This window comes from Hemibagrus wyckioides, linkage group LG17 (assembly GCF_019097595.1).
Source record: "Hemibagrus wyckioides isolate EC202008001 linkage group LG17, SWU_Hwy_1.0, whole genome shotgun sequence".
Classification (NCBI taxonomy): Eukaryota; Metazoa; Chordata; class Actinopteri; order Siluriformes; family Bagridae; genus Hemibagrus; species Hemibagrus wyckioides.
In genome coordinates, this window is record NC_080726.1 from 45001 (window position 1) to 64924 (window position 19924).

A 19924-nucleotide genomic window follows, 5' to 3' on the forward strand; every position below is an offset into this window, starting at 1 on the left:
CAATGTCTGATTCCAACATCTGATACATCTGATACCAACGTCTGATACCAACGTCTGACACATCTGATACCAACGTCTGACACATCTGATACCAACGTCTGATACCAACATCTGACACATCTGATACCAACGTCTGACACATCTGATACCAGCGTCTGACACATCTGATACCAACGTCTGACACATCTGATACCAACGTCTGACACATCTGATACCAACGTCTGATACATCTGATACCAACGTCTGATACCAACGTCTGACACATCTGATACCAACGTCTGACACATCTGATACCAACGTCTGACACATCTGATACCAACGTCTGACACATCTGATACCAACGTCTGATACCAACATCTGACACATCTGATACCAACATCTGACACATCTGATACCAACATCTGACACATCTGATACCAACGTCTGATACCAACATCTGACACATCTGATACCAACGTCTGATACCAACATCTGACACATCTGATACCAACGTCTGATACCAACATCTGATACATCTGATACCAACATCTGACACATCTGATACCAACGTCTCATACCAACGTCTGATACATCTGATACCAACGTCTGATACCAACATCTGACACATCTGATACCAACGTCTGATACATCTGATACCAACGTCTGACACGTCTGATACCAACGTCTGACACGTCTGATACCAACGTCTGACACGTCTGATACCAACGTCTGATACCAACGTCTGATACCAACGTCTGATACCAACGTCTGACACGTCTGATACCAACGTCTGACACGTCTGATACCAACGTCTGACACGTCTGATACCAACGTCTGACACATCTGATACCAACGTCTGACACATCTGATACCAACGTCTGATACATCTGATACCAACGTCTGATACCAACGTCTGACACATCTGATACCAACGTCTGACACATCTGATACCAACGTCTGACACATCTGATACCAACGTCTGACACATCTGATACCAATGTCTGACACATCTGATACCAACGTCTCATACCAGCGTCTGACACATCTGATACCAACGTCTGACACATCTGATACCAACGTCTGACACATCTGATACCAACGTCTGACACATCTGATACCAACGTCTGATGCATCTGATACCAACGTCTGACACATCTGATACCAATGTCTGATTCCAACATCTGATACATCTGATACCAACGTCTGACACATCTGATACCAACGTCTGACACATCTGATACCAATGTCTGATTCCAACATCTGATACATCTGATACCAACGTCTGATACCAACGTCTGACACATCTGATACCAACGTCTGACACATCTGATACCAACGTCTGATACCAACATCTGACACATCTGATACCAGCGTCTGACACATCTGATACCAACGTCCGACACATCTGATACCAACGTCTGACACATCTGATACCAACGTCTGATACATCTGATACCAACGTCTGATACCAACGTCTGACACATCTGATACCAACGTCTGACACATCTGATACCAACGTCTGACACATCTGATACCAACGTCTGACACATCTGATACCAACGTCTGATACCAACGTCTGACACATCTGATACCAACGTCTGATACCAACGTCTGACACGTCTGATACCAACGTCTGATACCAACGTCTGACACATCTGATACCAACGTCTGACACATCTGATACCAACGTCTGATACCAACGTCTGACACATCTGATACCAACGTCTGATACCAACGTCTGACACATCTGATACCAACGTCTGATACCAACGTCTGACACGTCTGATACCAACGTCTGACACATCTGATACCAACGTCTGATACCAACGTCTGACACATCTGATACCAACGTCTGATACATCTGATACCAACGTCTGACACATCTGATACCAACGTCTGACACATCTGATACCAACGTCTGACACATCTGATACCAACGTCTGATACCAACGTCTGATACCAACGTCTGACACGTCTGATACCAACGTCTGACACGTCTGATACCAACGTCTGACACGTCTGATACCAACGTCTGACACATCTGATACCAACGTCTGACACATCTGATACCAACGTCTGACACATCTGATACCAACGTCTGATACCAACGTCTGACACATCTGATACCAACGTCTGATACCAACGTCTGACACATCTGATACCAACATCTGACACATCTGATACCAACGTCTGACACATCTGATACCAACGTCTGATACCAACGTCTGACACCAACGTCTGATACCAGTGTCTGACACATCTGATACCAACATCTGACACATCTGATACCAACATCTGACACATCTGATACCAACGTCTGACACATCTGATACCAACATCTGACACATCTGATACCAACATCTGACACATCTGATACCAACGTCTGATACCAACGTCTGACACCAACGTCTGATAGATCTGATACCAACGTCTGACACCAACATCTGATACATCTGATACCAACGTCTGACACCAACCTCTGATACATCTGATACCAACATCTGATACATCTGATACCAACATCTGATACATCTGATACCAACGTCTGACACCAACCTGATACATCTGATACCACCGTCTGACACCAACCTTTGATACATCTGATACCAACGTCTGATACGTCTGATACCAACGTCAGATACGTCTGATACCAACGTCAGATACGTCTGATACCAACATCTGACACATCTGATACCAACGTCTGACACATCTGATACCAACGTCTGATACCAACGTCTGACACATCTGATACCAACGTCTGATACATCTGATACCAACGTCTGATACCAACGTCTGACACATCTGATACCAACGTCTGACACATCTGATACCAACGTCTGACACATCTGATACCAACGTCTGACACATCTGATACCAACGTCTGATACCAACGTCTGACACATCTGATACCAACGTCTGATACCAACGTCTGACACGTCTGATACCAACGTCTGATACCAACGTCTGACACATCTGATACCAACGTCTGACACATCTGATACCAACGTCTGACACATCTGATACCAACGTCTGACACATCTGATACCAACGTCTGATACCAACGTCTGACACATCTGATACCAACGTCTGATACCAACGTCTGACACGTCTGATACCAACGTCTGACACATCTGATACCAACGTCTGATACCAACGTCTGACACATCTGATACCAACGTCTGACACATCTGATACCAACGTCTGACACATCTGATACCAACGTCTGACACATCTGATACCAACGTCTGATACCAACGTCTGACACATCTGATACCAACATCTGACACATCTGATACCAACGTCTGACACATCTGATACCAACGTCTCATACCAACATCTGACACATCTGATACCAACGTCTGATACATCTGATACCAACGTCTGACACATCTGATACCAACGTCTGACACATCTGATACCAACGTCTGACACATCTGATACCAACGTCTGATACCAACGTCTGACACATCTGATACCAACGTCTCATACCAACATCTGACACATCTGATACCAACGTCTGACACATCTGATACCAACGTCTGATACCAACGTCTGACACATCTGATACCAACGTCTGATACCAACATCTGACACATCTGATACCAACATCTGACACATCTGATACCAACATCTGACACATCTGATACCAACGTCTGATACCAACATCTGACACATCTGATACCAACGTCTGATACCAACATCTGACACATCTGATACCAACGTCTGATACCAACATCTGACACATCTGATACCAACATCTGACACATCTGATACCAACGTCTCATACCAACGTCTGATACATCTGATACCAACGTCTGATACCAACATCTGACACATCTGATACCAACGTCTGATACCAACGTCTGACACATCTGATACCAACGTCTGATACCAACGTCTGACACATCTGATACCAACGTCTGATACCAACATCTGACACATCTGATACCAACATCTGACACATCTGATACCAACATCTGACACATCTGATACCAACGTCTGATACCAACATCTGACACATCTGATACCAACGTCTGATACCAACATCTGACACATCTGATACCAACGTCTGATACCAACATCTGACACATCTGATACCAACATCTGACACATCTGATACCAACGTCTCATACCAACGTCTGATACATCTGATACCAACGTCTGATACCAACATCTGACACATCTGATACCAACGTCTGATACATCTGATACCAACGTCTGACACATCTGATACCAACGTCTGACACATCTGATACCAACGTCTGACACATCTGATACCAACGTCTGATACCAACGTCTGATACCAACGTCTGACACGTCTGATACCAACGTCTGACACGTCTGATACCAACGTCTGACACGTCTGATACCAACGTCTGACACATCTGATACCAACGTCTGACACATCTGATACCAACGTCTGACACATCTGATACCAACGTCTGATACCAACGTCTGACACATCTGATACCAACGTCTGATACCAACGTCTGACACATCTGATACCAACATCTGACACATCTGATACCAACGTCTGACACATCTGATACCAACGTCTGATACCAACGTCTGACACATCTGATACCAACGTCTGATACCAACGTCTGACACCAACCTCTGATAGATCTGATACCAACGTCTGACACCAACATCTGATACATCTGATACCAACGTCTGACACCAACCTCTGATACATCTGACACCAACCTCTGATACATCTGACACCAACCTCTGATACATCTGATACCAACGTCTGATACATCTGATACCAACGTCTGACACATCTGATACCAACGTCTGACACATCTGATACCAACGTCTGACACGTCTGATACCAACGTCTGACACGTCTGATACCAACGTCTGACACGTCTGATACCAACGTCTGACACGTCTGATACCAACGTCTGATACCAACGTCAGATACCAACGTCAGATGCATCTGATACCAACGTCTGATACCAACGTCAGATACATCTGATACCAACGTCAGATACATCTGATACCAACGTCTGACACATCTGATACCAACGTCTGATACCAACATCTGACACATCTGATACCAACGTCTGACAAATCTGATACCAACGTCTGACAAATCTGATACCAACGTCTGATACGTCTGATACCAACGTCAGATACGTCTGATACCAACATCTGACACATCTGATACCAACGTCTGATACCAACATCTGACACATCTGATACCAACGTCTGATACCAACGTCTGACACATCTGATACCAACGTCTGATACCAACGTCTGACACATCTGATACCAACGTCTGATACCAACGTCTGACACATCTGATACCAACATCTGACACATCTGATACCAACATCTGACACATCTGATACCAACGTCTGATACCAACGTCTGACACCAACGTCTGATAGATCTGATACCAACGTCTGACACCAACATCTGATACATCTGATACCAACGTCTGACACCAACCTCTGATACATCTGATACCAACATCTGATACATCTGATACCAACATCTGATACATCTGATACCAACGTCTGACACCAACCTGATACATCTGATACCACCGTCTGACACCAACCTTTGATACATCTGATACCAACGTCTGATACGTCTGATACCAACGTCAGATACGTCTGATACCAACGTCAGATACGTCTGATACCAACATCTGACACATCTGATACCAACGTCTGACACATCTGATACCAACGTCTGATACCAACGTCTGACACATCTGATACCAACGTCTGACACATCTGATACCAACGTCTGACACATCTGATACCAACGTCTGACACATCTGATACCAACGTCTGACACATCTGATACCAACGTCTGATACCAACGTCTGACACCAACGTCTGACACCAACGTCTGACACCAACGTCTGACACCAACGTCTGACACCAACGTCTGACACATCTGATACCAGTGTCTGACACATCTGATACCAACATCTGACACATCTGATACCAACGTCTGATACCAACGTCTGACCCATCTGATACCAACGTCTGACCCATCTGATACCAACGTCTGACCCATCTGATACCAACGTCTGACCCATCTGATACCAACGTCTGACACATCTGATACCAACGTCTGATACCAACGTCTGATACATCTGATACCAACGTCTGATACCAACATCTGACACATCTGATACCAACGTCTGACACATCTGATACCAACGTCTGACACATCTGATACCAACGTCTCATACCAACATCTGACACATCTGATACCAACGTCTGACACGTCTGATACCAACGTCTGATACCAACGTCTGACACGTCTGATACCAACGTCTGACACGTCTGATACCAACGTCTGACCCGTCTGATACCAACGTCTGACCCGTCTGATACCAACGTCTGATAGCAACGTCTGACACATCTGATACCAACGTCTGACACATCTGATACCAACGTCTGATACCAACATCTGACACATCTGATACCAACGTCTGATACCAACATCTGACACATCTGATACCAACGTCTGATACCAACATCTGACACATCTGATACCAACATCTGACACATCTGATACCAACATCTGACACATCTGATACCAACATCTGACACATCTGATACCAACGTCTGATACCAACATCTGACACATCTGATACCAACGTCTGATACCAACATCTGACACATCTGATACCAACGTCTGATACCAACATCTGACACATCTGATACCAACATCTGACACATCTGATACCAACGTCTCATACCAACGTCTGATACATCTGATACCAACGTCTGATACCAACATCTGACACATCTGATACCAACGTCTGATACATCTGATACCAACGTCTGACACATCTGATACCAACGTCTGACACATCTGATACCAACGTCTGACACATCTGATACCAACGTCTGATACCAACGTCTGATACCAACGTCTGATACCAACGTCTGACACGTCTGATACCAACGTCTGACACGTCTGATACCAACGTCTGACACGTCTGATACCAACGTCTGACACATCTGATACCAACGTCTGACACATCTGATACCAACGTCTGACACATCTGATACCAACGTCTGATACCAACGTCTGACACATCTGATACCAACGTCTGATACCAACGTCTGACACATCTGATACCAACATCTGACACATCTGATACCAACGTCTGACACATCTGATACCAACGTCTGATACCAACGTCTGACACCAACGTCTGATACCAGTGTCTGACACATCTGATACCAACATCTGACACATCTGATACCAACATCTGACACATCTGATACCAACGTCTGACACATCTGATACCAACGTCTGATACCAACGTCTGACACCAACCTCTGATAGATCTGATACCAACGTCTGACACCAACATCTGATACATCTGATACCAACGTCTGACACCAACCTCTGATACATCTGACACCAACCTCTGATACATCTGACACCAACCTCTGATACATCTGACACCAACCTCTGATACATCTGACACCAACATCTGATACATCTGATACCAACGTCTGACACCAACCTGATACATCTGATACCACCGTCTGACACCAACCTTTGATACATCTGATACCAACATCTGACACATCTGATACCAACATCTGACACATCTGATACCAACGTCTGATACCAACATCTGACACATCTGATACCAGTGTCTGATACCAACGTCTGACACATCTGATACCAACGTCTGATACGTCTGATACCAACATCTGACACATCTGATACCAACGTCTGATACCAACGTCTGACACATCTGATACCAACGTCTGATACCAACGTCTGACACATCTGATACCAACATCTGACACATCTGATACCAACGTCTGACACATCTGATACCAACGTCTGATACCAACGTCTGACACCAACGTCTGATACCAGTGTCTGACACATCTGATACCAACATCTGACACATCTGATACCAACGTCTGATACCAACGTCTGACACATCTGATACCAACATCTGACACATCTGATACCAACGTCTGACACATCTGATACCAACGTCTGATACCAACATCTGACACATCTGATACCAACGTCTGACCCATCTGATACCAACGTCTGACACATCTGATACCAACGTCTGACACGTCTGATACCAACGTCTGACACGTCTGATACCAACGTCTGATACCAACGTCTGATACCAACGTCTGATACCAACGTCTGACACCAACGTCTGATACCAACGTCTGATACCAACGTCTGACACATCTGATACCAACGTCTCATACCAACATCTGACACATCTGATACCAACGTCTGATACATCTGATACCAACGTCTCATACCAACGTCTGACACATCTGATACCAACGTCTGACACGTCTGATACCAACGTCTGATACCAACGTCTGACACGTCTGATACCAACGTCTGACACGTCTGATACCAACGTCTGACCCGTCTGATACCAACGTCTGACCCGTCTGATACCAACGTCTGACACATCTGATACCAACGTCTGATACCAACGTCTGATACATCTGATACCAACGTCTGACACATCTGATACCAACGTCTGACACATCTGATACCAACGTCTGACACATCTGATACCAACGTCTGATACCAACATCTGACACATCTGATACCAACGTCTGATACGTCTGATACCAACATCTGACACATCTGATACCAACGTCTGATACCAACGTCTGATACATCTGATACCAACGTCTGACACATCTGATACCAACGTCTGACACATCTGATACCAACGTCTGACACATCTGATACCAACGTCTGATACCAACGTCTGACACATCTGATACCAACGTCTGATACCAACATCTGACACATCTGATACCAACGTCTGATACGTCTGATACCAACATCTGACACATCTGATACCAATGTCTGATACCAACATCTGACACATCTGATACCAACGTCTGATACCAACATCTGATACATCTGATACCAACATCTGACACATCTGATACCAACGTCTCATACCAACGTCTGATACCAACATCTGACACATCTGATACCAATGTCTGATACCAACGTCTGATACATCTGATACCAACGTCTGATACCAACATCTGACGCATCTGATACCAACGTCTGATACCAACGTCTGACACATCTGATACCAACATCTGACACATCTGATACCAACGTCTCATACCAACGTCTGATACCAACATCTGACACATCTGATACCAATGTCTGATACCAACGTCTGATACATCTGATACCAACGTCTGATACCAACATCTGACGCATCTGATACCAACGTCTGATACCAACGTCTGACGCATCTGATACCAACGTCTGATACCAACGTCTGACACATCTGATACCAACGTCTGACACATCTGATACCAACATCTGACACATCTGATACCAACATCTGACACATCTGATACCAATGTCTGATACCAACATCTGACACATCTGATACCAACGTCTGATCCTAATGTCTGATACCAATGTCATTAATGTCTGATACCAGGAGCTACTGTGTGACCAGTGTGATCTACTCTACACTGTTGTGTGATGAAGAAATAAGATGAAATGATTTAGATGTTCTTCAAACTGCAAACTGTGCAAATATCATGAGGAGGAACCACAGTATCTCCTCTGTGACCTGATCAACATCTTAATGTAGTTTAAACAGAATACTCACCCTGCTCTTCTTCTGCAACTTCAGGCTCTTCTGTTAAGGCCTCCTCCATCACTTTCTCTGCAGGATCCAGCTCTTCTGCAGCCTCTTCCAAAGTAGCAGGTTCTTCTACTGTTTCTTCAACAGGCGCCACTTCCTCCACGGCCTCTTCCACTAGTGAAAGCTCCTCCACTACTTCCTCAACTGAAACTGCCTCATGTGTAGGAGCTGCCTCTTCTACAACTTCTACAGGGGCAGATTGTTCTACTGTTCCTTCAGATGCTGCTCCTTCTTCCACTATTTCCTCAACTACTTCTACTGGTGCTGCCTCTTCTGTCTGATCAACAGAGAATATCTCTTCTACAGCCTCTTCAACATAGGCAGCTTCTTCAACTACCTCCTCAACTAGAGCAGCTTCTTCCACAGTTTCATCAAGAGCTGCTTCCTCCATAGCAACAGCTTCCTCAGGCAGGGCAGGTTCTTCAACTTCCACTTCAGCTGCTTCCTCAGCAGGGGTAGGTTGCTCAACTGCCTCATTGATGGCCTTATTAACAAGCACAGCTTCTTCTACTACCTCATCCTCAACCACTTCAGGCTCATCTTCAGGATCCTCTTCTTGTTCTTCAATCTGAGGTTTTTCCTCTTCCTGCACGGCCTCGGGCCCCTCTTCCTGCACGGCCTCGGGCCCCTCTTCCTGCACGGCCTCGGGCCCCTCTTCCTGCACGGCCTCGGGCCCCTCTTCCTGCACGGCCTCGGGCCCCTCTTCCTCCACGGCCTCGGGCCCCTCTTCCTCCACGGCCTCGGGCCCCTCTTCCTCCACGGCCTCGGGCCCCTCTTCCTCCACGGCCTCGGGCCCCTCTTCCTCCACGGCCTCGGGCCCCTCTTCCTCCACGGCCTCGGGCTCCTCTTCCTCCACGGCCTCGGGCCCCTCTTCCTCCACGGCCTCGGGCCCCTCTTCCTCCACGGCCTCGGGCCCCTCTTCCTCCACGGCCTCGGGCCCCTCTTCCTGCACGGCCTCGGGCTCCTCTTCCTCCACGGCCTCGGGCTCCTCTTCCTCCACGGCTTTGGGCTCTGAGGGACACAGTTTAATTTTCTTAACATTGTGTTTATTGATTAGAATAGAATAATCATTTCTACATCACAATAGATTTCTACCAATGAACCTTTTTGTTCAAACATCATCAATACTGCATTTGTGGAGAGATCTCCTAGGACTGGTGTAGAAATGTAAAAGCCTGGCTACATGAACAACTCTTTCATACTGAACTGACCAAACAGCTCTACACCTCCACATTTATTAAATGATCTGACCATCCAATCATGTGGCAGCAGAAAAATAAATCACTTCATCCAGATACCATCAAGAGCTTCAGCCATCTTCACATCAAACATCAGAATTCAGTAACATGTGATTTCAGTGAGTTTGGCAGTGGCATGGCTGGCTGGATGTTTTGATCAGAACATTTCAAAATTGTCCTGATATCCATGTAGAAAATACTGTGTTTAAATCAGACAACATGAAACTCAGTGTTCCAGGTCTGCGGCGGAGATGTGTGTCTAATCTGGAGATAAAGTCAGATTTATATTAGAATTTATCGTTTCTAATGTTCACGTCACACCACTTGTTTAAGATCACAAGATCAGCATTAGATCTGTGGTTAGTGTTACCTGGAGGAAGCTGAGCTGTTTCTTCAACATAAGCAGCGTGGATCTGTTCCTCTACCACAGGCTCTGGAGATCAGACATATGAGCAGCTACAAGTTCATCATTTTCATTTATCAGAATAATCAATACTTTCATTCTCAGAACAGTTTGTGTGGTTTAACAGATTAGTGGTGTTAAAGGAGAAGTTCACTTCCAGAACAAAACTCTACAGATCATGTCCTCACCCCCAGTCATCCAAGATCTTCATGTCTTTCTTTCTTCAGTCATAAAGAAATGATGTTTTTTTAAGGAAAGCATTTCAGGATTTTTCTACATGTAGCTCTGGGATGCACGTCCACGACGCTACATACTACATAATCACGTCGAAAGGTCACGTGTGACGTAGGCGGAGCTACAGACCCAGTGTTTACACGTGTGGAGAAGGGGGAGTACTCCAGAGTTGTTGCGTGTGGAACGACACAAAGTTCTATGTACCTTCTTGTTAGTGAAGAGCGTTTGATTTATTTGCACTTTCTTTACACATTCGCTTTGGGTCTGTAGCGTGGAATGGTCACGCGTGACGTAGGTGGAGCTAGAAGAGCTTTTGTGGTTAAAAAGTCTATTTTTTTTTTTTTTTAAGAAAATTAGCAATGGTGTGTCTAGATAAGAGTCTTCTTCCTGGGCTGGAATGGAGGTTTAGATCTCTCTGAAGCTGCATTTAAACTGCATTCTGGAAGGTCAGACTCACGGCCACCACTGCAGTCTACTATATGGAGAAAAAATCCTGAAATTGTTTCCTCAAAAAACAAAAAACATTTCTTTACCAGTGAAGAAAGAAAGACATGAACATCTTGGATGATGAGGTTGGGGGTGGGGGTGATCTGTAGAGTTTTCTTCTGGAAGTGAAATTCTCCTTTAACTCTATTTCAGCATGAATCAGTGACAATCTGCTGCAGGCCAAGTGTTGGAAGAGGAAAATAAGTGAAATGTGGAATGCATGAAGATTCCACCACTACACACTCTTAACTCTGAGGACAAAACCCCGCTGTTTGAATCACAGACATTAGATATTCAGAGCGTTAAGCACAAAGGATGAGGAAACCTTCTCAGAACACACAGGGTGTGTGAAGTGTGTGTTGCTCATCAACACAGTGTCTGATACATGATAAAGACAGACGTTTCTAAGCAAGTGTGAACACACACACAGTTTTAAATATTTCATACCATAAACAATTAGAAATATTCTACACAACTCTGTTTTAATGAATAATGAACTCTAAAGATGTTTGTGTAATTTTTACCTTCAGCAGGAGTGGACGGTCCCGAGGCCGGAACATCAGGTTTCTCCATCAGTCCTAAAGGTTTCACACGTGGATGTACAAACATGAGGAAGGACATCTTAAACACGGCTCTCAATGCAGTGAAGATAGATTTGTTCAAATGAAATGACGCATCACATGACCATCATTATCCCACAGAAACCATCATTATCCATCAGAACCTCAACTCTCAAACTCTAAATAAACACATGGTCTGTTTGGTCCACTGTTGTTCCACACACTTTTATTTATGGACATGAAAGAGGTTCAGAGAAAGGACAGGTCAGGTATTTTACATTATAAAGTCTCTGTCTTCAAAAACACAGTTCAGTCTGACTGCACCTTCATAATCATCATCATCATCATCATCATCATCATCATCAGTTAAAGTCTCAAAGTACTCATTCAGTGAAAAAACCCAGTCATTTTATTTTATTTTATTTATTTCAGTAAAAGCAGACCTGGAGTCAAAGAGTAGAGTGTAATACACACAGAGGAAAAGGAAACAAACAAAAAAAAACAGCTTTAAAATTCATTCATAAAGTCATGGTGTAGAAGCAGCAGAACCACACCATGAGAAATCTAAACTTTATGATGTTTTATTATCTATTATCTTCATTATGTTCACACTTTCTGACAGTTAAGTCTTATTTTCTGTAAAATTGTTGCTCTGTGGATCATTAGGTTTTTATTTAATGTGTAAAATATTTCAATTTCTTTTGCACTATAAACCTGTTCATACAGGAAGACTGAACGATCCAGAGACGAGACGAGACGAGACGAGGGGAGACGAGACGAGACGCTCATCACACATCTGTCAACTGATCTCTACATTAATGACATCTCACTGCTTCTTTTTGGGCTTTTTAGCTTCTTTCCTGTCTTTCTCAGGTTCCTCAGCAGCTTTATTGAGAGTTTTCTTCTCTTTCTTTTCCTCTTGTTCTTGTGTTTTTACCTTCTCTGCCTTTCTCTCTCTCACCTCTTCCTCTCTTCTGATCTTCTCCATGGCCTTTTCCACATCCTCCCTCTTGATCCATTCTCCTTCCTCTCTGAGTCGAGCTTCGGCTCTCTCCCAGTCTTTAAGCTCAGACTCCACTCTGATCTGCTCCAGGAACTTCTCCTCCTCCTTGGCCAGGATGCTCCTCACCTCTGCCAGAGCCATCTTAGCGATCTTCCTGGCCTCCACTCTCTCATGGATGATGGTCAGCTGCTCTTTAAGAGCTTCTCTCAGTTTCAGACCAACATCTTTGGCGTGAGATTGTTCTACAGAGCGAGAGTCTTATTGATGATGTCATCAGTGTTTAAACACCACACACAGGCTGTTCATGCAAATCAGCAGAGTTTAGTCAGATTAAAGCTGGACAACTCTCACGCCTCTGAAACCTGTAGATTCACTGCAGAACTTTTATTTAACCCTTTCTGATCTAGTCCATTCCTCTGATTAGTCGAGTTACATCACTGCCACAGGCTGCTGTGGTGGTGGAGAATCCTGATGAGATGCTACTGTCCTGATCTGTAAACCTCAACACACACAAACACAAGCTGTGAGAGGTACTGTTACACTGGTTGTGTGAGAGATGTCCTTCCTCTATCACCTGTCACACACCTCTGACATCAGCCAGGACGTCAACCCACAAAACCTTCAACAGCTCCAGTTACTTTAGCAGGTTTTCACACTTTGCTGAAGGTCCAAATCCAAGTGTGTTTTTTACCTGGTGTCTCCTACAGCGCTGGTGTGGAGTCTATCAACCCTTGGTGTGTTTGCCTTCAGCATTACATCACCACAAACACACACAGAACACACCACACCAGCCAAGATATTTCCGCTCTTCATTATTGTGGTGTGAACCCTCACAGTGTTCTGCTGACCCTCACAGCGCTCTGCTGACCCTCATAATGCATGTGTCTTACTGACCATGTTGTCATGGACTAAAACACACACAGGTTATTTTAAGTGTAGATTATAAACTGTGTTCACATTGACAGAATCTCAGCACAGTTCTGGTGAAAGTAAGCTCAGATCTTCTCGGGTCAGTGCGACACTCACTTCCTGCTCCACACCACAGCGTTCACATCACCATGGTGCGAGTCGTGCCGTTTTGGACTGAACGGCCAGTGTGAAAGCCTCTTAAACTTTATAAATGAATAAATGAAGCACATCGTGTCTGATGGTTAGGAAATCGCAGAACTTCAAATGGATGCACGTTAAAGCAGATCCTCCAGACACAGATATGTTAATGAGCATCGAAACTCCAAACCATCACCATGCAGCAGCAGACACTCTCACACCAAACACTACATTCATTAAAATACCTCTTTTCTTGGACAAATGTCCAGGTTTCTCCTCTGGTACATGAAGGAAAAAACACACACGGTAAATAAACAAACATACACCCTGAATAAACCTCACAGTAACGCTCCTGACACCATCATCTCCTCTGCCAGATAACAAGGACGTGAAGACCAACGACATCATGTCAAATTAAATCATATGGTCGTATTTTAAATAGAATGTGCGTTTGAGATACGGATCAAACCTTCACTGTGGTGGAGTAACATCACCACACGCCTGGAAGGTGCCTTCAGGATCAGAGAATTATAGCTATTATTATTGTTGTTGAGAACAGCGTATCTCCTCACTCGAGTGTGTTCATGTGTTTATTCCATAAATCTTTGCTTCAGGATTTTAAAGTGAGGCTACAAACTAAATATTATTAAAAAAACATCCAGAAGCAGACCTGCCACTTTACTACAACAACAACAACAACAACGCTCATAGTTACTGTCTCAGTCGTCTCCTCCAGATTTAAGTGTGAATTTAAACCCAGCTCTTCAAGTATTTTAAAGCCTGAATCTTTCATTAAAACACTAAGACTTTAGATGCTGTGGTGATGTAATAATCTCATACTGAGTGTTTTTTCGGAGGTTGAAATCAGCAGGACATGAGGTCAGCAGTCTGTTTTTGTTCCTTTATCTACTGGTCAGTGTGAGGTCACTACAGCAGCAGTAATGTGTTTAAAACATTCCGATTTTTGATAAAAAAAAATAAAATAAAAAATAAAGTAAAGCACAAAGTCTCAAAGAGATTGAAAACCATCAGAGAGAGAGAGAGAAGGTTAGAGTCCAGTTAATAACCTTCACTAGAGAGTTAATAAACACACACAGTGTAGGTTGAATGTCACCTGGAAACTCGTTATTGCTCTGAAGCTCGTTAAAGTGATGAAATGATCCACAAGATCATCACAGGAATCCTGTTAAATGTGTTGAACAGAAAAACCTGAATCCTGCAGTTGTGTGTTTGGGCTTTAAAATCAGGTTCAGGAGTAAGGTGAGAAGCAGAAACATGGCAGGAGCAGAAATGTGGAAGTGTGGAGGAGTTCCTCAGAAAAGGTGTTCAGATAATCTACAGCTTCAATATGCACAACCTCAACACTGCACTCCTGGATAGGGAATTGAAGCAGTGTGTGTGTGTAGAAAAAGCTCATTATGAGCTCCAGAAATGGAGAGATGATAACACTTCAGTGTAGAAACATTAGTCTATCTGTTCTAATGGGAATCAGAAGAAATTTGCGAAGCTGAAGCGAGTTCATTTCTCAGCTGAAACATGACATGGAGAGTAGATGAAGAAGGTCACATGAAGGTCAAGCTGATGAACCTGAATTAGTTACTGCTGAGATATGATAAATACAGAGCCGTAACCTGGGATAATAAAGTCAGCAGTAACGGTAGTGTATAAGGATTAAATCTCAGCACAGGCCTCGTCTGCAGATGAAGCCATGTTTACATCATTAAATGGTTTCTATAAAAGTTCTGCAGAAGACAAAGAGCCAGGATTTATACAGAATATTTACAGCTGAAAAACATCTCAACAATTCAACAAGTCCTGTGAAGTGACTGGAAATAAAAAAACATCGGAGAATCTGAGAAGAAAATCTCCTTCAGAAGTAGTATGTGTGTGTGTGTGTGTGTGTGTGTGAGAGAGAGTGTGTGTGTGTGTGTGTGTGTGTGTGTGTGTGAGAGTGTGTGTAGAAATCAAAATTACTGGTTCTGCAGTCCTAAAATGACGTATGTCTTTTGACCCTGAACCCCTTCGGTCTGAGACGCGCCGGAAACGTCGTCTGTCGCAGCTTCAGATTCATCGTCCTCGACCGTTTCAAACGGACTCATAACGTCATAGAGGAATGTGAAGAACCCTTGAAACCAATCAGAACCTTCTTCAGCTAAAATATCGAGCACTTCCTCGAGGGACTCAGAACTTTCTGTACTGCCGTCTCGAGTCAGGCCTATTCAAATGTGGAACAGAGAAAGGGAGAGAGAGGAGAACAGAGGGAAGGAGAAATGGAAGACATGGTGGTGAAGCAGGAAATTGGAAAAAGAGAGGGAGAGAAAGTTAAAGGTGAGGTTTAATAGGAAACCAGAGCTGAAGGAAAGTTATACAGTAAAGTTAAAGTGAGAAAAGCAAACAAGCAAAGCAAGTGGACTGAACCCTGCTGTAGTGGACACAACAAAAGCCTGGTTTATACTTCTGCGAGAGGGAGGCTGCGAGAGGGAGGCTGCGAGAGGGAGGCTGCGAGAGGGAGGCTGAAAGGTGTCAGGCACACAGCCATCTGTCTTGATTTCCATGAGTAGTTCCTCAAAGGCAATAATAACACTGCAGCATGGGCAGAGTCGAGAAAACTTCATGGATTATAAACAAATACAAACACTGACATCACCTTTCTTCTTTTGTAAAGCTGCTTTGAGACAGTGTTCATTGTAAAAGGCGCTATACAAAATAAATTGAATTGAAATTGAATTGACTGAAAGTTTCTGAAAGGTCTGTTCAGCAGCACCGAATGATTCATTAACTGAAGAACTGAACTGGTGTTTATCTCCACAGTTTTACTCTCACAGATCACATCACCTTCACATCACCTTCACATCACATCACATCACCTTCACATCACATCACCTTCACATCACATCACCTTCACATCACCTTCACATCACATCACATCACCTTCACATCACATCACCTTCACATCACCTTCACATCACATCACATCACCTTCACATCACATCACATCACATCACCTTACATCACATCACATCACCTTCACATCACCTTCACATCACATCACATCACATCACATCACCTTACATCACATCACATCACATCACATCACCTTCACATCACCTTCACATCACCTTCACATCACCTTCACATCACCTTCACATCACATCACATCACATCACATCACATCACCTTACATCACATCACCTTACATCACATCACCTTCACTTCACATCACCTTCACATCACATCACCTTCACATCACATCACCTTCACATCACATCACCTTCACATCACATCACCTTCACATCACCTTCACATCACCATCACATCACATCACATCACCTTCACATCACCTTCACATCACATCACATCACCTTCACATCACCTTCACATCACCATCACCTTCACATCACCTTCACATCACCATCACATCACATCACCTTCACATCACCTTCACATCACCATCACCATCACATCACATCACATCACCATCACATCACATCACCTTCACATCACATCACATCACCATCACATCACATCACCTTCACATCACATCACCTTCACATCACATCACCTTCACATCACCTTCACATCACCATCACATCACCATCACATCACATCACCTTCACATCACATCACCATCACATCACATCACCATCACATCACATCACCTTCACATCACCATCACATCACCATCACATCACCATCACATCACATCACCTTCACATCACCTTCACATCACATCACCTTCACATCACATCACCTTCACATCACCATCACCTTCACATCACATCACCTTCACATCACATCACCTTCACATCACATCACCTTCACTTCACTTCACATCACCTTCACATCACATCACCTTCACATCACATCACATCACCTTCACATCACATCACATCACCTTCACATCACATCACCTTCACATCACATCACATCACCTTCACATCACATCACATCACCTTCACATCACATCACATCACCTTCACATCACATCACATCACATCACCTTCACATCACCTTCACATCACATCACCTTCACATCACCTTCACATCACCTCACTTCACATCACATCACCTTCACATCACATCACATCACATCACATCACATCACCTTCACATCACATCACCTTCACATCACATCACATCACCTTCACATCACATCACCTTCACATCACCTCACTTCACATCACATCACATCACCTTCACATCACATCACCTTCACATCACATCACCTTCACTTCACATCACCTTCACTTCACATCACCTTCACTTCACATCACCTTCACTTCACATCACATCACATCACCTTCACATCACATCACCTTCACATCACATCACCTTCACTTCACATCACCTTCACTTCACATCACCTTCACTTCACATCACCTTCACATCACATCACCTTCACATCACATCACCTACACATCACATCACCTTCACATCACATCACCATCACATCACATCACCTTCACATCACATCACCTTCACTTCACATCACATCACATCACCTTCACATCACATCACCTTCACATCACATCACCTTCACTTCACATCACCTTCACTTCACATCACCTTCACTTCACATCACATCACATCACATCACCTTCACATCACATCACCTTCACATCACATCACATCACCTTCACATCACATCACCTTCACTTCACATCACCTTCACATCACATCACCTTCACATCACATCACCTTCACATCACATCACCTTCACATCACATCACCTACACATCACATCACCTTCACATCACATCACCATCACATCACATCACCTTCACATCACATCACCTTCACTTCACATCACATCACATCACCTTCACTTCACATCACATCACATCACCTTCACATCACATCACATCACATCACCTTCACATCACATCACCTTCACATCACATCACCTTCACATCACATCACCTTCACATCACATCACATCACCTTCACATCACATCACCTTCACATCATCTACACATCACATCACATCACCTTCACATCACATCACCTTCACATCACATCACCTTCACATCACCTTCACATCACCTCACTTCACATCACATCACATCACCTTCACATCACATCACATCACCTTCACATCACATCACATCACCTTCACATCACATCACATCACCTTACATCACATCACCTTCACATCACATCACATCACCTTCACATCACCTTCACATCACCATCACATCACATCACCTTCACATCACATCACCTTCACATCACATCACCTTCACTTCACATCACATCACATCACCTTCACATCACCTTCACATCACCATCACATCACATCACCTTCACATC

General features: G+C 43.9%; 1 protein-coding gene across 4 annotated transcripts in view; it reads right to left on the bottom strand.

Annotated features, from left to right (window-relative positions):
* Nucleotides 1–19924, bottom strand: part of asph (aspartate beta-hydroxylase) — a 76755-nt gene that overhangs the window by 17638 nt on the left and 39193 nt on the right. For all 4 annotated transcript variants that reach the window (XM_058413392.1, XM_058413390.1, XM_058413389.1 and 1 more), the window contains 3 exons: nt 12529–12582; nt 11252–11314; nt 9608–10654 (listed from right to left, as the gene is read on the bottom strand). In XM_058413392.1, the coding sequence (XP_058269375.1) occupies nt 9608–10654; nt 11252–11314; nt 12529–12582 (1164 nt within the window). The remainder of the gene's footprint in view (nt 1–9607; nt 10655–11251; nt 11315–12528; nt 12583–19924) is intronic.